Consider the following 23028-nt stretch of genomic DNA (forward strand, 5'->3'; position numbering starts at 1 on the left):
TCACCTGTACCAGGTTTTACTACGAACTTGAAGATCAGGTGTGTCTTGTTAAACACACAGTAAAACCAAGAGTGGATCAAACTGCTATGCAATGGGAGTCTTATTTCCATTTCTGAGATGATTTAGCATCGGGGACAAATAGGGTTCTCATGTTCTAATTTTCTTTTAATTTAAATTTAGATGACATTTTTATTTTTCTAGTTGGCGCCATATTAAGGTAAGTAAATCTTTCGGAGGAAACCCCTCAAATTCCACTCTCATGCAGAACAGGGAGTGGGTGTTTGCTACGCATCAGTTTCCTTTTGAGAGAGATTTTTTGACGCACCATCCTCTGTAAATGCTGTGGTGGTTTTGGGGTGCGGTTGCTGGCAGGGAAGGAGTTTCTCGTTTGCACTCTGAGCTGATTTTGACCTTTGGGGATTATCAGCGCTCGCAGTGTATAATGCTAGGCGGATATGGAGCTGAACTCTTCAATCTCTCTCACTCTTTCACTTTCTCTCCCTCGCTGATGCCATCAGTCAAACTTTCTTTCATAAGAAACTGTTTGACCAAGGCTGGGGAGTTGGGAATGAACCGTAATGCAACTCCTGAACTCTCATTCTAAGCAATAGCTTTCTAAAATCCTTCCCTTGTGCCGTTCTCGTAAAGTAATTTTATCATTAGCTAAATATGTCTCAAAAGTGCCGATTCAAAAGAAAGACGTCATAGCAAATCTGGATTTTCTTTGTTAAAGGAAAATGACATTTGAAATATATGAAACTTGCACTTCCTGGGTCAGTTCACCTCAGCAGTGTCTTCTGGGTCGAAGCATCTTACTGGCTGAAAGCATGTCAGTCAATTGGGGAAGCAGCTGGTTAGTTATTGATGGGAAAGAAGCCAGTGAAGGGGTGGGGACAATTTCACCCTCCAGGTGAAATGACCAAGGAAGTGCTACAATATCTGAGAGTGTTAATATCAAACAGTGGTGTCAGTAACCCAGTGCAATACCAGATAGTGCTGCAGGAATCCATTTATTGGGATTGTGTTCTCCACTGAAATCAGGTTCTGACAGTCAGATGAGGGCATTGCTGTTGACTGGATTTTATATTCATTCATTGAGGTTGCAGTGCGCTCATTTTGATCCTAGTTTCAGTTGATATGTAACGACTGGCTAGAGGTGGGCTGCGAGTGTCTAAACTAAGACGCAATGTTGTATTTCCTGTTGGCTTTTGTTTTTTTTAAACTTTGAATAAATGAGATCTGTGAGAGGTGAGAGCTCACTGCCTCAACACAGGCTTGCCAGTCAAACCTGGCCTCCTGCTCCCTGTCCTTTCCCTCTCTCTCTCTCTCTCTCTCTCTCTCTCTCCTGCTGAATTGTGTATATTTTCACTTGCTCCTGGTCTTGTAAGCCACCTGTCCCCCCCTCCCCCCCGAGTTCTGTACTCAGGTTTTCTGCCAGAGTGTTTGTGTAGTTTGGAAGGCGCTGGTCTTTGTGATTCTCCGGCTGACTGAGAATTTGCTGTATTGGTTTGTTTTATAATCAGCTTGTGGATTCGAGAAATTGCTGCTAAGGTCAGGCCAGGTGATCCACAGGATACATAGCACAAACCCTCACGGTCCTCCTCTCTCCTCTCCTTTCCTCTTATCCCCTCACTCTTCTCACCTCTCTCCTCTCTTACCCAATGTAGCTGTCAAACTATGTGGATTGATGTTAAATATGTTGTAGTGTACTGGTCCAAGTGGTGAGGAGAGTGAGCGTTTGTTTATTTATTTATTTATTTATTTATTTATTTATTTTTAATTTTGGAATCGGCAAATATTTTACTCCTTATTTTCTCCCAATTTGGAATGCCCAATTATTCAACTTGGCTCACCGCTGCACCCCCCATACTAACTCAGGAGAGACAAAGAAGAGCACTCGCGTCCTCTGAAACGTGTGTCGTTAGCCATCCGCTTTTTTTCGCACTGGAAGCCTACCATGAAGCCATTACAGAACTACAGCATTGGAGGACCATGCAGTTCTGAATTGCCTGAAGGCACCTGGCCAGCCATTAGGGTCGCTGGTGCGTGGTGAGCCAAGGACTCCCCAGCCGACCTAAACCCTCTCCGCCCATGTACACTCTTAAGCACTTGAAAGGGCTAGAAGATCTTGAGTAGATGGGCTTACTTTCATCTTTTTCCTCACTATGAATCTCTTTTGCTTTTGCAAACCCTTTGATATTTTACCATTCTGGAATTCATGAATTTTGGTTATTTCACGGTTATACCATGTTGATGGTAAATTGTAAAAGTCCTGTTTCACTGTGCAAGGGTGCTTTCACTGATTCCCTGTTTTCAATACTTCACACCTTGTTTGAGTGAGATAGAGGGAGCACAAGGATGGACATAGGACTCAATTTGCATAGCACAAGACTGTCCAATCAATGTCCTGGAGGGCCATTCTACTCCAGGTTTCACAGGTAAATTCATATCATTAACTACTTCAGGGTCTGGATGGAGTTTGAATTTGTTCAATTAAACATTTTAGAACAGTGTTGGAACAAAGACTAGGTGTGGAAGGGCCAGCTTCGGCCACCCCTGGCAGAGCAGTTTCACCCAGTCCAGGTTTTACTACAAGCTTGACTAGCCACAGTTTACAGGTAACAGCCTCAGGTGTGTCTGGTTAAACTCTTAGTAAATCCAGGAATGGATCAAACTGCTATGCAATGGGGGGGGGTCTTATTTCCATCCTCGCTGTATGTCTTCAATTTGATAAAGCGATTCATTACAATAAGCGACTGATTCATCCATTCTAGCAGACAAACGTTTGGCCAGTGCCGTCTTCGGTGCGAGTTTGTCTCAGAGGTGGTGTGTCTCACTGTCATGTTCTCTTTGTTCTGTCTCCTCAGATCACCAGAAGCTGGATCGAGAGGCGCGAATCTGCCGTCTCCTGAAGCACCCCAACATCGGTGAGTGAAACGCAGTCACCCATATATACACATACAGTGATACACACTGACACATCTGTACACACAGAGTGATACACATGCACACACTCACCCATATATACACATACAGTGATACACACTGACACATCTGTACACACAGAGTGATACACATGCACACACTCACCCATATATACACATACAGTGATACACACTCACACATCTGTACACACAGAGTGATACACATGCACACACTCACCCATATATACACATACAGTGATACACACTGACACATCTGTACACACAGAGTGATACACATGCACACACTCACCCATATATACACATACAGTGATACACACTCACACATCTGTACACACAGAGTGATACACATGCACACACTCACCCATATATACACATACAGTGATACATGCACAGACACACACACACACACACACACACACACACACACACACACACGAGCACACAGCAGAAGAAATAGTTCACATAGAGAAAATAAATACTCAATCTTAAGAAACATGTCATGCAAAACTAGCAACCTTGTTTATGGTATTTTTTGTATATTTTATGTAGGAGAGACGAGAACAGCATTATATAAATGAATACAGAATTGCCTATCAATCATAACAAAGTAAATGAATCAATAGTTCAACACTTTACAAGATATAAACATAAAATGTATGACCTACTATTTGCAGTTTTAGAAGAAACAAAATGAGATAATGTACAATATAGAAGAATACAGGAAAATACATGGATAAATAGACTTAATACCATTCCATCATTAACTATGTAGTAAATGGCATAACAAGTACATTAAATAGAAATAAGTGAGTGTAGTTACCATGACATCAAAAGCCTATAAGCACCTCCACTGTTTGTTCTCAAACACGTTCCCTTGACAAAGGTATGTTAAACATACTGAAATGTTGGCAAGTTGTCTCTTTTGAGCCAGTATATAGAATCCAAAAATAACAGTACAAATGGAGCAGATGTATTGAAAGGGCTATATCTCCTCAATCCCTTTCACTCCCCCTCTCTGTCTCGCTCTTTATCGTCTTTACAGTCTATTATTGGTATGACAAGTCATACAAGTATTGCCAGAGTTAATCCAGCAAATATGTCAATTTAGAAAATATCAATCAGAACAGAGATGTATTAAAGTGTCCCTATTCTGTATCCTTACTCTCTCGCTCTCTTTCGCTCTCTCTCGCTCTCTCCTTGTCTCTCTGTGTCCTAGTTTGCTCTGTGCCCCCAGGCCTTCTCTCTCCTCAACTTGCTCTCAAAGGGACAGCTTGTCGTGTTTTCTGCTTGAACTGCAGATAAACCCACCAAAGAGAGCAATCGAGGGGAGACACCTTTTTTTTTTTTCTTATAAAATGTATAACACAAGTATTGAAGGTGTCAGGCTGCAATATACTGTGCAGAGATTTCTGGTAACTCGTTCACTCTCACTTTCACTTTATGCACATTCTCCCTTATTCTCTCTGACTCCCTCCCTCTCTCTGCCTCTCTTTCAGTGCGACTCCACGACAGCATCTCTGAAGAGGGATTTCATTACCTCCTCTTCGACCTGTGAGTATTAACCAACTGCTGTCCCAGAATCCCAGTCCCTCTGCTCTAACCACCTGGCCACACTGCCTCCCTCCCTCCTTCCCTCCCAGTCTCTGGCCTCTAACCTCCCATACCTACCCCTCTCCTTGCCCCCCGCCCCCTCACTTGTTGGTGTTTTTACTAGTGTCTGTGTCTCCGCAGTGTGACTGGGGGCGAGCTGTTTGAGGATATCGTTGCCAGGGAGTACTACAGCGAGGCGGATGCAAGGTGGGTTCTGGGATTCATTGTTGCCATGGTTACTTACTCCTGCATGTATGGTGCGGGTCAGTACTGAGGGAGATGCGTGTGATTTGAGACTTGTATACACGCACACAGAGACACATATAAACTAAGACAAATATATTTTATATATATTATATATAATATATATACACACATACACACACACTGAGACACATACACACACCCCTTGACACACAGAAACACTCCCTGCAACACCCACACTGATACACTCCCTCTCTGAGGAGAACGGCGCTGGGTTTCTTTTTGTTTCTTATTTTTCTTTTGTCCTACTCTTTTGCTCTTTTTAATTTAACTGTGGTGCTGAAGAAGCTGTGGTGAAAGATCAGGCCTGTCGGGACTGGAGGTTTCTGCTGGGATTGAGCTGTAATTTGAATCCTGACACACTGACACTGCGCTGGAGCGAAGGAGCGATTCTTTCTAAACTCAGGGGTGCCATGCATTCACAAGAGAGCGAGAATGAGAGAAACACAGCTGTGCTTCTGATTTGCTCTCATGCCAGTAAAGCAGCGCTGAGGTGAATTGAATTGGGACAGGGAGAGACAAGGAAAGTCATGATTTAATGGGCAGGGCTCTGGGCTCTGTCAGATGGGAAGGAATTCAGGATGGCGGTTTTGCCATTTTTGGACAAAAAAGAAAGACAAAAAACTTGCTGCTCCTGATTTTTTGATTTAAAAGATAACCGTTGTGAGGTATAATAAGGACTTTCCCTCCTCCCCCTCCCCCTCCCTCTCCCTCTTCCCTCTAAATCTCATCATGGGCTCACTGCTGTAGGTTCAGCAGGCAGTGTTTGGGGTTAAGTGATCAGAGACATCCGTGTTTACAAGGAGTCTGAAAAACCTGAAAAGCCAGTCTGTGACAGTGAGGTGCCCATGGTGATCCACAGTGCTTTCTTTTTCATGTTACCGATACAATAGCTCCAGTAATGTATCTGCAGTCGTGTTGCTGGCATGCTTGTTTATATACAGCTGAAGATGATCAATTATATTGATATATAGAATATGGTATACTATAGGGTGCTGTACAATACAAGCGCATATCCACTCCAATTGTACTGTACTATTTGTCAATTAAGATTAATTAAAAGGTAAAGCTAATGTGACAGCATTTTCATCTGATGCAAACTAACTCATACATAGACATTTCAGATGGCTGTATCACACCAATATGGCCTACTATATATTATATTAAATAGGTATAGATTATAGTTGTATTCTCAAGAGCATGACATTGCAATCCACTCTATTAGCAGCTCGCCTTTTCCAGTAATTTCAACACATCTCCCCTTTTTAAACCCTAATCCATCAGAACAGTAAGCTGGTATAAGTGACCTGGTCTCCTGATTGATCACACTTGAGTTGAGTTTTCTTTTTTTTGTCTGGCACTGTGGGTTGGGCACATTCCTTCTAATTGGACACAGATGGGAGTCATTAGAGTCAGAGGCACAGCTCTAAATAAGGGCCGACCCTCGGCTTGGACTCTGCTGGGCAGAAACCAGCTCCTTTCACAGAAAGAATATCACCCACAACACAGCAAAAAGGAAAATGAACTCCAAGTTCAATGTATTAGCACCCTAAACTGACTCCGGTGTGTTTATTAAAATGGACTAAACAGTGAAGGACCCAGACACAGCACGAACTGTTCTGTTTTATTTATAAAATGAGACTTTGTAACGCCTTTCTTTAAATACCTTGTGAGCTCTCTCTCTCTCTCTCTCTCTCTCTCTCACTCTCTCTCTCTCTCTGATACGCAGACAGATGAAAGACATAGTGTCACCACTGCCTCTTTTTAAAATAACATTTATAAGCTGGTTATCCCAGCTTAAAAAAAAAAATCAAACAAAACAACAGTCAATTTGAAGTTTCATTGGAAGTCTGGTCTCCATTGGAACCTATTGTCGCTGAGTGTGCAGGTCTGGCTCTCAGAATGCCAATGACAAAGCATTTGAAACATTTAAACCACAAGAGGTTCTGTATAAACAGATTAAGTGCGTTAGTATCAGATTTTCGTATCTTTTTTTATTTAGATTTAATATGGCAATAAGTGTTCGGTGGCTACCTCTAATCAAGTTGAGAGTGTGCTTTCTCTTGCACTCTTTGTATGACAGATCCTGACACAGCAAATAGAATTCTGCGAGAATTACACCCTCAACTTGATTAGAGGTAGCCACTGGACTTTTCTAAACATACATTCCTGTGATATAGTCAAGTGAATTGCTGGAATGTCCTGACTAAATTAAACTAATCGAATTGCAGCTGCTGCTCTCGCTCTCCTCACGGGTATTCAGCACTGTAGACGTTCACGGTTATTTCTGCAGTTTCCCCTGCAGGTTTTCCTGTGCTCTGTGTACACTGGGGTTTCACCGTCCATGCAGTAACATGCCTCTCTGCTTCACTTTTACCTTGGATTTATGTTTAATGTTTCTGAAAAATCTTACATGGCTCGGGCTCCCACACAAGTAATTTTTTTCTTAAATATTTTATCAGTGTGTTGTAGAGCAGTGCACTTTTATAAGGATGGGGGTTTTATATACCAGTAGAAACAACAACGAAATCAGTTTGCGTGTGATCCTAGTATTCAGGTAGATGCTCACAGTAATGCGTATCTCTCCTCTCCACAGCCAGTGTATTAACCAGATCCTGGAGAGTGTCAATCACATCCACCAGCATGACATCGTGCACAGGGACCTCAAGGTGAGCGCCCATCGCCACAGCAACCTGTCACACTACAGCTGCATCACCCGTCTCCATGGCAACACAGTGCGTCACTCCTCCAGGCTGTGCCCAGGATAGCAGCACAGCTGACCCCTGTGTTCCTCCGACTCTATCTGTGCGAGACACTCTGGAAACAAAACCACACATCACCCTGAGACAGAGACAGAGATAGACTGATTGGAGTCCCTGCCGCCTTCCCTCCCAGTTCCTCTGTTCTAACCACTGGACCACACTGCCACCTCCCAGCCCCTCAGCTCTAACCACTGGACCACACTGCCACCTCCCAGTCCCTCCTCGGCTCTAACAACTAGACCACTCTGCCACCTCCCAGCCCCTCAGCTCTAACCACTGGACCACACTGCCACCTCCCAGTCCCTCCTCGGCTCAAACAACTAGACCACTCTGCCACCTCCCAGCCCCTGCTCGGCTCTAACCAGTGGACCATACTGCCACCTCCCAGCCCCTGCTCGGCTCTAACCAGTGGACCACACTGCCACCTCCCAGTCCCTCCTCAGCTCTAACCACTGGACCACACTGCCATCTCCCAGCCCCTCAGCTCTAACCACTGGACCACACTGCCACCTCCCAGTCCCTCCTCAGCTCTAACCACTGGACCATACTGCCACCTCCCAGTCCCTCCTCAGCTCTAACCACTAGGGCACACTGCGTGCCATCAATTCAGGATGTGATGTGAATGTAAACAGGGATAGCTGTGGCAGTGTGTTGCTATGGAGATGTGTGACATCACAGCAGCCTGGCAGCAGAGTCTGTTCTGCAGAGACTCATTATGTCGGCTGTAATTCATCATTGCGATGACATCGCTGCCCTGGAGCAGAGGAGATACTTGACAAGCCGGTCACGCAGTCCACCTCACAGCGCATCACTTCCTGTGCTGTTCTTCAGTGGTGCAAAGTGATGATGCTGCCATGACCTGTGTGCGACTCCTCTGTCTGTCCTTGCCAGTTCATTTCACTGTCTGTGCTGCGTCCGACTGTTTGTTTGTCTGCCTGTCTCCCCTCCTTCTCTTTTTGTCTGTCTGTCTATCTTTGCTTTTCTCTTCCACTCTGTCCCTATGTCTCCTGTCCCTCTCTTGCTCTCCTCTGTGTCTTTTTCTGTCTTTCTTAGTCTGTCTCTTTCTGTCTCCTATATCTTTCTTTGTCTCTGTGTCTTTCTGTCTATTTGTCCCCAAGTCAAGTTCACAATGTTCTGGCCTGAACTTCCTGACTTATGTCAGTGCAGTGTTAATAAATGTTCACTGAGTGCCCCCTGGTGTCTCTGGGTAGAATTGCACTTTGCAGGAAGGTGCACACACCAACATAGTAAGACTCCCATTGCAGAGCAGTTTGAGCCAGCCCAGATTTTACACTCATTCTGTGACCATAATAACAATATGACTTCCATTGCATAGCAGTTTGGGTCATCCCAGGTTTTACATTCTCTGCGCTTACTTATACACAGTCTTGTTGAGCTCACTATAAAAAAGTCATGCTGTTTGTGCGTGTTGGTTGGTGTCTCTCTTTATTTGTATTGAATGCTGATATTGACTCTTTTGCCCCCCAGCCTGAGAACCTGCTCCTGGCCAGCAAGATGAAGGGTGCGGCGGTGAAGCTCGCTGATTTCGGACTGGCCATCGAGGTGCAGGGAGAGCAGCAGGCCTGGTTTGGTAAGAAACACACTCCTCAGTTAGCAGCATTGTCATCTCTTCAGTCAGTCATTCATTCATTATCCCCTGGGCTGGAGGGAGCACCATTTTTTTTAGGGAGTGTGGGAGGGAGCAGTTCAGTCTCCATGCCCATCACATTTAGTCTACCTGACTGTAGTCCATGTTGTCAGCTTCTCATAGTGATCAGACACGCATATGTTCAGGTTTTCGCACAATTTACTGTTCTTCTGGAGTGTGCACTGTGATGCATATTCAGATCTGCCTGTAAAAGGTTATGGAGACTAACGTAGTGTGCCCCAAATTCTCACTGATTTTTATACGCTACTTTTTTGTAGTTCCTTGCTTAATCGTCCTTAACATTTGACAATACTGTTGTTGTGTTTTTCTGTTTCCTGCAGGTTTCGCAGGCACCCCTGGCTACCTCTCCCCCGAGGTCCTTCGGAAGGACCCCTACGGCAAGCCGGTGGATATCTGGGCGTGCGGTGAGTCCTCCAGCTTTACGCGGTTTGAACAGAGTGCCTCTGTAACACACTGCCCTATCTAACCCCCTTTCTCGCTGTCTCTGCCTTTTGATCAGGTGTGGTCCTGTACATTCTGCTGGTGGGCTACCCTCCCTTCTGGGATGAAGATCAGCATAAACTGTACCAGCAGATCAAGGCAGGAGCCTACGATGTGAGTGCCTCTCTCTCAAGCACAGCTCTATCGCTAACTTCCTGGGGACACTGAATTCCATTAGATCCACTTTTGTTAGTTTTTGCCCTTTTTTATTTGTTTTTTAAAGGGCTGTTTTATAGACCATGTATCATTTCCTAATATTTAATTTCTTACTTATGCTCAGATCATTTGTTACTATGCTTACTGACTATCACAGCAAAACTAACTTCTGTAAGGGCATCTGGAGGTTACAATAGAGAGTCATTCTGAAGAAAAAATAAATAAACCATCCCCTTTACTGAATCTTCTTGAACTGGAGAAAGAAGATCTAAATGTAACAAAAGCAGTTTCTTGATTTTCAATAGCATGGTCTCGGAGCGGGGATCAGTGACCAATGCTGGCAGCAGGTTTCTTTTTATTTTTATGTCCCCTTTTCACTGAGACGCTCCAGGTTTGGTAAAAGCACTACCGAGTCAGTAAGGAGCTGCTGTCTTCCTTCGGGACCCGACTCCCGTTAATTAGAACACAAGAAAGTTTACAAACAAGAGGAGGCCCCATTCAGTCCATCTTGCTTGTTTGGTTGTTAGTAGCTTATTGATCCCAGAATCTCATCAAGCAGCTTCTTGAAGGATCCCAGGGTGTCAGCTTCGACAACATTACTGGGGAGTTGGTTCCAGACGCTCACAATTCTCTGTGTAAAAAAAGTGCCTCTTATTTTCTGTTCTGAATGCCCCTTTATCTAATCTCCATTTGTGACCCCTGGTCCTTGTTTCTTTTTTCAGGCAGAAAAAGTCCCCTGGCTTGACATTGTCAATACCTTTTAGGATTTTGAATGCTTGAATCAGATCACCGCTTAGTCTTCTTTGTTCAAGACTGAATAGATGTAATTCTTTTAGCCTGTCTGCATACGACATGCCTTTTAAACCCGGGATAATTCTGGTTGCTCTTCTTTGCACTCTTTCTACAGCAGCAATATCCTTTTTATAACAAGGTGACCAGAATTGAACACAATGTTCTAGATGAGGTCTTACTAATGCATTGTGAAGTTTTAATATTACTTCCCTTAATTTAAATTAAACACTTTTCACAATACATCCGAGCATCTTGTTGGCCTTTTTTATAGCTTTCCCACATTGTCTAGATGAAGACATTTCTGAGTCAGCATAAACTCCTAGGTCTTTTTCATAGATTCCTTCTTCAATTTCAGTATCTCTCATATGGTATTTATAATGCACATTTTTATTGCCTGCATGCAGTACTTTACACTTTTCTCTATTAAATGTCATTTGCCATGTGTCTGCCCCGTTCTGAATGCTGTCTAGATCATTTTGAATGACCTTTGCTGCTGCAACAGTGTTTGCCACTCCTCCTATTTTTGTGTCGTCTACAAATTTAACAAGTTTGCTACTATACCAGAATCTAAATCATTAATGTAGATTAGGATTAGCAGAGGACCTAATACTGATCCCTGTGGTACACCACTGGTTACCTCGCTCCATTTTGAGGTTTCTCTTCTAATCCGTACTTTCTGTTTTCTACATGTTAACCACTCCCTAATCCATGTGCATGCATTTCCTTGAATCCCTACTGCGTTCAGTTTGAGGATTAAGCTTTTATGCAGAACTTTGTCAAAAGCTTTCTGGAAATCTAAATAAACCATGTCATATGATTTGCAGTTATCCATTGTCGTTGTTGCATCCTCAAAAAAATCAAGCAGGTTAGTTAGACACGATCTCCCTTTCCTAAAACCATGCTGACTGTCTCCCAGGATACTGTTACCATATAGGTAATTTTCCATTTTGGATCTTATTATAGTTTCGATAAGTTTCCATATAATAGAAGTCAGGCTTATTGGTCTGTAGTTACCTGGTTCAGTTTTGTCTCCATTTTTGTGTTTGACAACTGAGGGAAACTGTTCCCCCGCTTGCCACCATTTGTATTCATTAAAAAGAAAATTCTGGGCTCCTGAGTGGTGCATCCAGTAAAAGCACTCGCGTAGAGTGCAGGATTCGCCCTATCGTCTGGACATCGCGAGTTCGAATCCAGAGGCAGCTGCATGGTGAGTCTGCAGTGTAAAAAAAAGCGGTAAGCACAGGGGTGGTAGCGGTGAGCTGAGCTAAACAAAATAATTGGACACTACTAAATTGGGGAGAAAACAACAAAAAAACGAATTGGCGACTACTAAATAAAAAAAGAGAGTTCTAGCTCCTCCTGAGATTTTTTTTCACCTCTCAAACGGTGTCCTGGGAGACCTGCCTCATTCACATGCTGCACAAAGAGAACTAGACAGACTTTTCACAGGCGCTGAATATGTGTGCTGAATACAGACCCTGCCACTTCATACCTGCGCAGTCACTGTCTCCAGCATATCAGTGATATGTATATGGGGGTTACAGTGAGATGAATATGGGGGCTACAGCAGACTGAAGATCCTTTGAAGGGGATTTAAAACTAGAACAGACAGAGAGCTTCAGTCTCCTCCTTTTGCAGGCAGAAGGACCGTGTCAGGTTTAAAGCCTCCTCCAGCAGTATTGATCTGGGAGGATAAAGTGTCTCAGCTGCCGAGGGTGGAGATTGGCACACTTGTTCATTTTTAATTAGCTGCTATTGAAGTCTGTGCTGAAGGTATTGATCCTGTGAGGGCAGGGAGACGCATTGCAGAGAGGCGGGGGGAGGGCTGGTAAAATTGATTTGAGATGATTTATTGGCCTGCACAGAGGATGAGAGATTATGGGTGACTGGTTGGGTACTAAGGAATTCCATGATTGTAATAGTGCCATGTTAGCCACGTTGGCCTATTACAAATAAGACATTTATTTGTAATTTATTATTATTATTAGTAGTAGTAGTAGTAGTTGTAGTAGTATTGTAGTATAGTAGCTGAACATCCTGTTTTTACTACAAAAGGTGCAAATCTTTCAAATATTTTTCTAGGTATTAATGTCCCTGACTTTGTATTTACAGTCGTGGTGTGTGGGCGTTACAGTTTGTTACTGATGTGCTTCTTTCCTTCGAGTTATTCTTCCTCTTTTGACACTGAATTGGTCAGTATAGACAGGCCCAGTTTGCACCTGTGCATGAGTGGGCGTCTCCCCAGTATCCTGATATTTCTGTTGTTTCTCTCCCAGTTCCCCTCTCCGGAGTGGGACACAGTGACGCCTGAGGCCAAGAACCTCATCAACCAGATGCTGACCATCAACCCAGCCAAGAGGATCACTGCTGACCAGGCCCTGAAGCACCCCTGGGTCTGCGTGAGTAACACTCAGCCTTCCCACTCTGAGTGTCTGTCTGTCTGTCTGTCTCTCTCCCTCTGTGTGTGTGTCGGCTCTTCATCGAGGTTTAATCCCTTGATTTCCTTCCCTTGTTCAGCAACGCTCCACCGTGGCATCCATGATGCACCGCCAGGAGACTGTAGAGTGTCTGCGCAAGTTCAACGCACGAAGGAAACTCAAGGTGGGTCTCTCTTCAGCCCTGCCTCCCTACATCGCTCCCCGACTCCCTGACTTGTTTCCAGGTGTCGGACCCCTCCTGAGTAGCAGTGTTTAAGAACCTGCTAACTCCTATTACACACACACACTGAAATATCAAACAAAGCTTCTACAAGTTACATGCCAGGTATAAGAGATTTAATCTGTACCAGCTTGCATGAGAGGGCTGTGAAGCTCAAACTGCGAAATGATATCTCTTAAAAACTAAATGATTCTCAAACTGCAATTAAACATAAGTGTTGGTTATTTTTATTTTTTTAACTTTCGAGTTGTGCCTTGTGTTCTCTGCATGTGATGGCATCTGTACACAGGATATGAAGAACAGGAGTTTCACAAATGCCTAACTGTCATATGTGATTCATAATGTTTTTTCAAAAAAAGTGGGACTTAATATTGGGAGTGATGCCCTCAGTTGAAAGCAATTGGGCTCCACAATTTGGGTAACTTCTGTCAATCTGTTCCAGGGAGCGATCCTTACCACCATGCTGGTCTCAAGAAACTTTTCAGGTAAGGTTCATGCAGCAAATAAAAAATCAAGAAAGAAGCTCTCATCAGTAAGAAATGGATGTGTATTGGTAATGCTGTGGTCTGGAGGTAAACCCCTCTCTGGAGAATTGAAAATCCTGCACACAGACACGGTTTTTAACATTAGCACTCTCTGACAAACCAGGCTCTTCCCAGCTTTATATCCCAAAGGAGGTTTAATTACAATCAGTGTAATACTTAATTGTTGTGTATTGTGCTTAGTTTATTGAACAGCTGGATCATGGTAGAGTAAAGCTCCCTTGTTCACAAATCTTCTGTGTGTGTGTGTGTGTGTGTGTGTGTGTGTGTCTGGTGTCTGGCTGCTCAAACTGTGAAAAATGATCTCTGTGATACACCCCAAACACGATGTAATAGCTTATTAAATCTCAAAAACTAAGATTGAACTCTACTACTACTACTTAAAAAGAGAGTTGTTGAATTTGTACCTTTTAGTATGGTGTCATGTGTTCTGTGCAGGGATGACATCTGTACACAAGATAAGATGTGCTGGATTTGGACCAACCCTTAACCATGACTGCTTCATTTCCTATACATTATTGATAATAGTAAAATGAAAACCTGCCATAGCCCCACTCCAGGAACTCCTGCCCCCTGTAGGTGGGAGCTGAGAGAGGGGGTAGAATGTACCAGCTCCAGGTATATGTCAGCAATTCCATCTAACGCTCCACAGTGACCCCCAGCTTAGGAGACTTGGAGTTGCAGACCTCCTTGCCCTGCCCGGCATCGCCATCTGCTTTGATAACAAAAGTGATACAAAGTGTTGTAAGTCTTTTAAAGTGAGTGTCCTTGCCTCTCATGAGAATTTCATAAGCAGTTCCTTATTGTTTTGCAGTTGGTCTTTGTGTTCTTCAGACTTTTAATTTCACACTCTCTTTGGATGAAGTCCTTTCAAACTGCCACTGCAGTCTCTTTGGGTCACTTCCTGTGTTACAGGTAGAAGGACCACACCACCTGACCACAATGTTTCCTACATGCAGCAATGCTCAAGTTGGTCCTTAAACTGTAGCCCTTTATTGTCAGTTTTTAATGATTTGTACTTAAATTTGTCCCATTCTAGCATGTGAAACTAATGCTTTTATACCAAAAAAATCCCTGGGTTCACTTTTATGTAAATAATGAAGTAGTTTAGTAGAGTTCTGTCTGTTTTTAACTTCTTTACACGGGCAGACAGCATTCAGAAGCTGTTACTTACTTGGAAAAGTGGAAAATGAATTGTTAACTAAATCGACTAAAAACCGAAAGGAAAGGGCCTTGCTTGTGACACAGGAAGGAAATGAAATTCACAGTGTTGTGGCAGGAAGCAGTGGCTTCACCATCTCGTCAAAGTGAAACAGAAGTCTAAAAAAACAAACCGACACCAAAACAGTAAAATGTTGTTCTGCCGGATGGAGTTAGGGTTTCTCTGTTAAAAATAGGACTTTTGCTTTGGAATTTATGTTTTGACTCTAGCCCCCATTGCTGGAGAGGCATGGTGCTGTCTTGTCCCCTCCAGTAGCCAAGTGTTGTTTTAAAGGTACCTGACTACCACCTTCTGCTGGAGAGAGATTGAACTGCAGTGTTTTAATGGGGTACCGGTATTTGATATGGCTCTGAGGGCCTGTCTGTCTCCTGGCTTCTACCAACTGAACGCCTTTTTATCCAATAGTTGGCAGGCAGAGTACCAGCCCTGCCGCCGCCACCACCAGCACTGCGGCGCTGGCAGAGCAAGGTATGTCCTAGCACCAGGGGGAGCCGTGAGCTTCCACTGCGCAGCCAGCATGAGGCCTGGGAGCCTGCCCGCCAGTCACACAGACCAGCTCACTCGCACATGCCTCTCACATCCATCCATCTCACACTCCCATTGCATGCCGGCCACAGCCAGGCCAGGCTTTACTGGCAGCTGTAAATGACACCCCCATGCCAACGTGAACCAGCCTTCTTGTCCTCCTTCTGAGGGTAGCCACCACATGTGAACTTAAGTGGATTAACCAACCAAAAATGTGTTGGAGATCAATTAATTACAAATCTTAGGACAAATGGCATGTGGGTGTTCATACACCTGAGATGGTGCTGAATTCACAGTAAAATCTGGAATGGCTCAAACCACCACATGAGTAAATCAATAAATACACTTTAAAACGCATTCAGTGCTTTTTGTAGCAGATCAGTTATGTTCTGCAATTGGTGGGTGTTCTCTTCTAAAGAATGCGGCACTGTATTTTTAGTGAAGTACTTGTCACAGTCGCCCATGCCCACTCACACTGCTAAGTGAATGAACTCTTACGTTTCAGGAATAGCTGCACATCAATTTAAAAATAGTTTACCTGCACACACAATTTATATAACATTTCTGCCAAAAATGATTGTGCAGTAAAATTGAACTTTTTGCTACTGGTATTTTCCAGTTTTCTAGATTATTGAGAAATTATTGCAGAATTAAGAATTTCTGTTTTGTAAATTATTTCAGGCAGCAAAAAGAGTGCTTAGCAAAACATGATTTAATATCATCCCATACTGCATTCGTTTTCGCAATGTTTTACATCAGAAATCACCACATTGCAGCAAGCAAACAAGCATGCATTAAATAAGTTGCATGGATATTATTAAATGCATATGATCTAGATTTTCTTTGCTGCTTGCAACTTTTATTTCACTACTGGGAACTCATATGTCAGGGTCATTGGTTATTGTATAGTGTCCATTCACAGCATTTAAGGGGAGCATGTGACATCTTGTACTTATAGGCCACAATAGGTTTCTTGCAGCTCTTGGGGGCTCTTATAGTGCTATTATAGTGCTATTGGACCTATGGGATTACTTACAGTTCAATAGTACTGTATTGGGAAACTGTTGGTGCTATAGGAGACCTCCTAGAGCTGAAGGGGCTTCATCATTAAACGCTGCTCTTGCCCTCAGTGTAGCAAATGCGAAGCGCAGTGTTTGGGCTGGTGGAGGGACGGGGTTGCGCTCCGATCCTGTGTTGGATTTGGTGTCCAGTTGTGTGTGCTGGGCCGCCAGTGCAGGTGTCTGAAAGGAATAGGGACTGGTCTGAACCAGTTCGGAAGATCTGCATTATAAACTGATGCGGGAGTGAGACCAGTAAGGGCCATGTGGAATACAGCAATGGAATACAGCAAGCTCGACCTGCTGCTGGAACTCCGGAACTGTAAAGCTCTTAGCACTGACTCAACAGTGAGGTCAGTACTGCTGCCATTGCAGCTCCAGCATAGTACGCCCCATCTAGTGAACTCTAGACTCGCCAACATGGCACCCACCGGGATCCAGTTTCATAACCTGCTCTGTAACCAACCAAACAGCAGCTCCTGCCCGGTCCTAACTGCGCGAACCTGCGGCTCCCCTGCCTCTCTGACAGAAGCAATGGAATACACCTGTACCGGAGTGTGGAAACAAGGAGTGAGAGGGCACCCTGGGAAACGTCTTTTTAGTTAGTAGAAATTGCATAAATACACTTATAAAGAAAAGGTAAAAAAAAAAAAAAAAAAAAAAAAAAAAACGTTGCAAATAGGCTGATCCCCGGAGCCAGCATTACACTTCAGCCATCAACTCTAGGCCAATAGGAAATCCACATTACCTGGCGGAGGAAAAGCACTGAAGGCTCATCGAGATGTAGCTTCACTGTAATCTGTTGGTCCCCACCACTGTCTCATTGTATCTTGCCAAAAACCGGCTCCAATATTAACATTAAGTAAATAACAACTACCCTCTTGTAGTAAATATATATATATATATATATATATATATATATATATATATATATATATATATATATATATATATACAGTGCCTTGCAAAAGTATTCAGACCCCTGACCAATTCTCTCATATTACTGAATTACAAATGGTACATTATAAAAAACTGAAATATCTAAATATCTTGCTTGCATAAGTATTCAAACCGTGCTGTGGAAGCTCCCAGTTTACACCGATGAAAGAAATTGCCCTAACGAGGACACAATTACTTTATCTCTAATTTCTGTAGAATGCTCTTTGGTCTTCATTTTCCTTCAGATTCACAGCCTGACCAATGATCCTTCAACAGTGGGGTTTTTATCCAGAAAATGTGACAGCAACTTTAATGGTTCACAGGTGGAGGCCAATGGTAAGGTAATTGTGTCCTCGTTAGGGCAATTTCTTTCATCGGTGTAAACTGGGAGCTTCCACAGCACGGGTTGAATACTTATGCAAGCAAGATATTTCAGTTTTTTATTTTTCTTAAAAATATTTCCCAACATAAAACCAATGTCACCTTACAATAATTGATTTTGAGTTTCAGTGTTTTAAAATAAAATATCAAACAGAACGAAATTTCAATGTACCATTTGTAATTCAGTAATATGAGAGAATTGGTCAGGGGTCTGAATACTTTTGCAAGTGTAATATATATATATATATATATATATATATAATATATATATATATATATATATATAAATTCCCCGTCCCAATAACACTCCTGGACCCCTAGACCTTTTTCAGACCCTCCTGAAAATCTCCACTAAAGTGTTCAAACCACCACACAGCATGCAGAGTACAGACACACTGCAACACCACAGCTCAACCCCTAGATATTTCACTGTATACACACAGCACCCTGACTCTTGTTCTGTTTTCATGACCTTTGGCCCTTCAGGGTCTGTTTTTATAGTGTAAACCAACACTCCTGCTCACAGGGACCCCCTTTTGAAAAGGAAACAAAAATGCTTACATAGGTTTAAATCAAACAAAATCAATGACTGTAGTTCAACACCATACATTTTTAATTTAAAGAAGGAAAAAAAAAACAGAATTAATTTACCCTCCGATTTCCCGCGGGTTTCATGACATGTTGTCACACCTGATTTACGAGGACTCCAACATCACTGTTGTGTGCTCAAGACCGTGTCATCCAAGCTCTACAATAGAGTAATGCTATATAATTAAACCTGATAGCTTTTCACTTTATTTAATGTTGTATACACAAGGGCACTGTTTTTTTTTATCTCAGTTAAACATTTCCTTGTCTATCCATTTGTTTCTCAAAGCTAACATGGTCTTGTTTTCTTCGTTTCATTTTACAGCTGCAAAAAGCTTACTAAACAAAAAATCAGAGGGCGTGAAGGTAAGTGTTTTGGAAAGATGGGGCTTTCTCTCAACTCTCTTTCTTTCTTTCCTTCCTTTCCTTTAGTACTTTGCTGAGAGGTTTAATGTTGATGAAGCTGAGTTTTACTTGAGTCGAGCAGTTTGACTGGGTGGCTAACTGGCTCAGCAGTCTCTCATCCTCTCCTGTAGTGCTGGAGACCCGAGTTCAAGTCTCCCTCACTGCTCTGATTTATTGACGTCCACGTCCAGCACAACAGGCTTGTAAATGCTTGCTGTCGTGCAACCATGACAGCACCAAGTCCTCAAAGAATTTACTTGTGTTAAGATTTTATATTGGAGTGTTTTGAAGTTACAGATGAGCTGGTGTAGTAGAAGTACGATATGAGCACGCTGTAAGAACCTGCATTGCTGTATTCGATTGTAACGGCAAGACTACAGACTGGGACTCAATGCATTACAAAACATGCCCCATGCTTTGAGAGCATCTTGACTGCTATCGCTGGTCCAGATCACAGGAGAAGGGGACTATGAAGCTGTGCTGTAGGGCCACTGTTTCTGCTCATATTTGAGCAATATTCAGAAGAGAAGTTGTGCTCAGCACTCCAGTGGAGTTCTGGACCCAAACCATGTAAATGGAGACAGAACTTTAAAACTGTCACGGCACCCAAAGCGACCCACTACAAACACACAACAGCAAAAAAACAACTTTTCAATCAGTTTTAAAGAAATGTAAACAGTTAAAAATATATATGAAAACCTTGCACGATATGCACCATACTGTTAAAATAAATGGTGATTTTAAATAGGCTTGTAGTGCTTTAAAAAATATATTCAATACTGGCACAAATGATTAATTATAAATTATTAAATAGGTCATTTAAGTAGATAAATAATTATAAAAACACATGTAAATTCATGAAACTAAAAAGTTGCTTCAGCATGAAGTTGTTTGTGACGATCGTGAAATCAGGTAATACTGTCTTCACATAAAATGGTGCCTCGGCTTGCTCTAGTTCTTTACACATGGCTGCCCAAAAGCGCAGGGATTCAGAACACCAGGTAGTTTAGTAGGATGGGATACAGGATTCAGAACACCAGGTAGTTAGTAGCATGGGATACGGGATTCAAAACACCAGGTAGTTAGTAGGATGGGATACGGGATTCAGAACACCAGGTAGTTAGTAGCATGGGATACGGGATTCAGAACACCAGGTAGTTAGTAGCATGTGATAAGGGATTCAGAACACCAGGTAGTTAGTAGCATGGGATAAGGGATTCAGAACACCAGGTAGTTAGTAGCATGGGATAAGGGATTCAGAACACCAGGTAGTTAGTAGCATGGGATACGGGATTCAGAACACCAGGTAGTTAGTAGCATGGGATACGGGATTCAGAACACCAGGTAGTTAGTAGGATGGGATACGGGATTCAGAACACCAGGTAGTTAGTAGCATGGGATACGGGTGAACAACCAAAATAATAAATCTGTTACAAACTGCTCAGTTCCATGGAGACTTGAGGCAAAAAGTGAACTATTCAGTGTTGATGATCTCATCTCGGTATCACAAAAATCTCACCCCAACAACTGGCACTGAATAAGAGCTACAGAGCTGTAAACAATGCACCAGAACTCTGCCCTGCTCCAGACCACAACAATACTTTATGAATGTAAGATTATCAAATTATTACTCAAAAGGGTCAGTCTTTGCTTGTAAACACTGAGAGGTGGTTGTTGTGTTTCTGTGTGTGGGAAACCAAGTGTTGCAGTAAAAAAAAAAAAAAAGGGTTAGACTCCTGAAGAGCAGTGCAGCATTCATAGAACAGAGAGCTAATCCATCTTCATTAAACTGCTCCAGTCCTGACTACGGCACTAAATCTTGAGGTGAACAGTGGGCCCTGTGTGTGAAGACAGTATTGTGGAAGGAGGCATTCATTATCAAAACTGAGCACTTTTTGAACTACTGTGTTTCAGGATTTGGGCTTCGGGTCACTCTGTATGGCTAGCACGGAGAGGATTCAGTGTAGCAGTGCTTGCGTGCTGTGAATTACTGCATTTGATAATTTGATACGCTAGAGAAACGGCAAGAGGTGCACGCAGATTTAGAAAAAAATTAAATAAAATTGGTACGCAGCTGTCGACAGTGGAGATTTTTAGTTTCTCTTACCGATTTATTGAATTCCACAGCTGCATCAATGTGGCTTCACTCTAATGTCTCGGATCATTTGGTTTTAGTTGTACCCTGTCATCTAGTATCCTATAAAAGACAGGAGTTCAGAATCTGGTGTTGTAATTTTGTTTATTTGTATGCACATTATACGAGCGCACGCGTGTGTGTGTGTGTGTGTGTATTTAGAGAGAGAGAAAGCATTCACTGAAGTACGTCAGTTTGATTCTCAATCGCAATCTTTTTTTGCTTTTTTCAGGGATATCAATCTAGTGCTTTTTTATTATTTTTTTAAACCCCTTCCACTTCTTTGTGTTCCTCATTCGTCCTCTTCAAAGTTCTTGTTGTTTCTGTGACCTTCTCTAACCAGAGGCTGTGTTCTGTTTGTTTTTTTCTGTTTCTTTCTTTGTTTTTTTCTTTTTCTTTCTTTCTGTTTTGATCTGTTCAGAAAAGGAAGTCCAGCTCCAGTGTTTATTTAATGGTGAGATCTGTTGGGTGACGTCTCTCTCTCTCTCTCTCTCTCTCTCTCTCTCTCTCTCTCTCTCTCTCTGTGTCTGTGTCTGTGGTGGGATGAAGCGGGTTGTGGAGGGTTGTATTGTTGTTGGATCTCCATCAAGGGTCCATCTTCACCCCCCTCCCATTCATATCCCTCCCCTGCTTGCTTTGCAATCACCCCCTTTGCTTTGTCAACTTATCAGCCATTAAACTTTGAGCTGGACCAAGCATGCCTGCCCTGTCCTTACATTGCCAATGGACTACCCCACTAGTCCACTTCACCTTGAAGTGGGTGCCACACACCAGGCTCTGTATAGTTGATCGAAACACCAGCAAATCTAATACCACCATCAGTTATAAATAAATAAATAAATAAATAAATAAAGCAGCAGCATTTAACAAGGGTCCTCTCTGGCACTTTCTACATAGAGCCCCACAAGCAGTATTGATAACATTAAAGCGAGGGCTCCATCTTCATAATCTGTACACTGCCTCTTTTTAAATCTGTCGCTGTGTAGATGAATTGCTCAAGTAGTTGCCAAGTGAGAAGATTAATAAATTAATATTTCCATTGCAGAAGAACACATTGTTTATACTTATGTAGTAGCTTATTGGAAAAATAAACTCATCATTTGCATGTATAATTACAAAAAAAAAAAAAAAAAACATAGCAAACTCAACATTATCTTCAGAGAATCTCTGGGAGACCAAACATTACAAAAGCAAACATTCTTTTTAATGGTTAGAATATAAATATAGTTAAATTTAAAGCTTCCAAATGTATTGCATTGCATACAAATTCTAGATTTTATAGTAGCTGGAAATTCTTAATCAATAGCTTTAATATAAGGAATTATTTTCATCTTGTCCCATGCTTTGCTTGCATGATTTTTAGTTGCTGGAATCATGGGAGGATCACAATCATGTGATGCAGTACTAGGAGGAACTGCATCTCCCCAGTTTCCTTTGCAAGCACAACCAGTCGCTGTGTCTCCTAAATTCATTTATTAGCTGAGTATTTGGGGATGGTTCGCGGCCCAATTCCCAGCAGCCCAGGTGATTTGTATCTCCAATGGCGACGGCAGTTTTGTGGGTGGACAGCAAGCTCAGTGTAGGGACGCGGGGTGGTGAGGGGAGGTTGGTAGTGCTGCGTGACATCTCTATTTTTAATTCTTATTCTTATTTAAACACAATGTATAATAAGAGCTGTCTTTATTTCTTAAAGTATACTGTATATGTTTTTATTTTGTTCTTGTCAAGGTTCATGAGCAAAAACACACAACGATTCTGCTTTTTGCACAAAGTTAGTGCTGGAGATCTGTAAGAGGGTCCGGTATTGATACATACATGTATATATGCATCACTCGCCACACAACTAGGTCTGGTGTTTCGGGAGCTTTGGAGTCCACCATTCCACCCGGTACCCAGTCATACCCCCTTTCGGAGGTCT

The 23028-nt window shown here is 42.6% G+C and overlaps 1 protein-coding gene across 14 annotated transcripts in view; it reads left to right on the plus strand.

Annotated features, from left to right (window-relative positions):
• LOC117415406 (calcium/calmodulin-dependent protein kinase type II subunit gamma-like) overlaps positions 1 to 23028 on the plus strand; it is a 56639-nt gene that overhangs the window by 18684 nt on the left and 14927 nt on the right. For 5 of the 14 annotated variants that reach the window (XM_034025691.3, XM_034025688.3, XM_034025698.3 and 2 more), the window contains exons 3-14: positions 2868 to 2927; positions 4442 to 4496; positions 4677 to 4742; positions 7396 to 7468; positions 9050 to 9152; positions 9551 to 9634; positions 9730 to 9824; positions 12935 to 13057; positions 13176 to 13259; positions 13759 to 13801; positions 15486 to 15548; positions 18897 to 18937. In XM_034025691.3, the coding sequence (XP_033881582.1) occupies positions 2868 to 2927; positions 4442 to 4496; positions 4677 to 4742; positions 7396 to 7468; positions 9050 to 9152; positions 9551 to 9634; positions 9730 to 9824; positions 12935 to 13057; positions 13176 to 13259; positions 13759 to 13801; positions 15486 to 15548; positions 18897 to 18937 (890 nt within the window). Of the gene's footprint in view, positions 1 to 2867; positions 2928 to 4441; positions 4497 to 4676; positions 4743 to 7395; positions 7469 to 9049; positions 9153 to 9550; positions 9635 to 9729; positions 9825 to 12934; positions 13058 to 13175; positions 13260 to 13758; positions 13802 to 15485; positions 15549 to 18896; positions 18938 to 21531; positions 21565 to 23028 lie in introns of all 14 variants that reach the window. The other 9 variants (XM_034025690.3, XM_034025694.3, XM_034025700.3 and 6 more) reach the window with 3 other exon arrangements.

The sequence above is a fragment of the Acipenser ruthenus genome, chromosome 7, assembly GCF_902713425.1.
Source record: "Acipenser ruthenus chromosome 7, fAciRut3.2 maternal haplotype, whole genome shotgun sequence".
NCBI lineage: Eukaryota > Metazoa > Chordata > Actinopteri > Acipenseriformes > Acipenseridae > Acipenser > Acipenser ruthenus.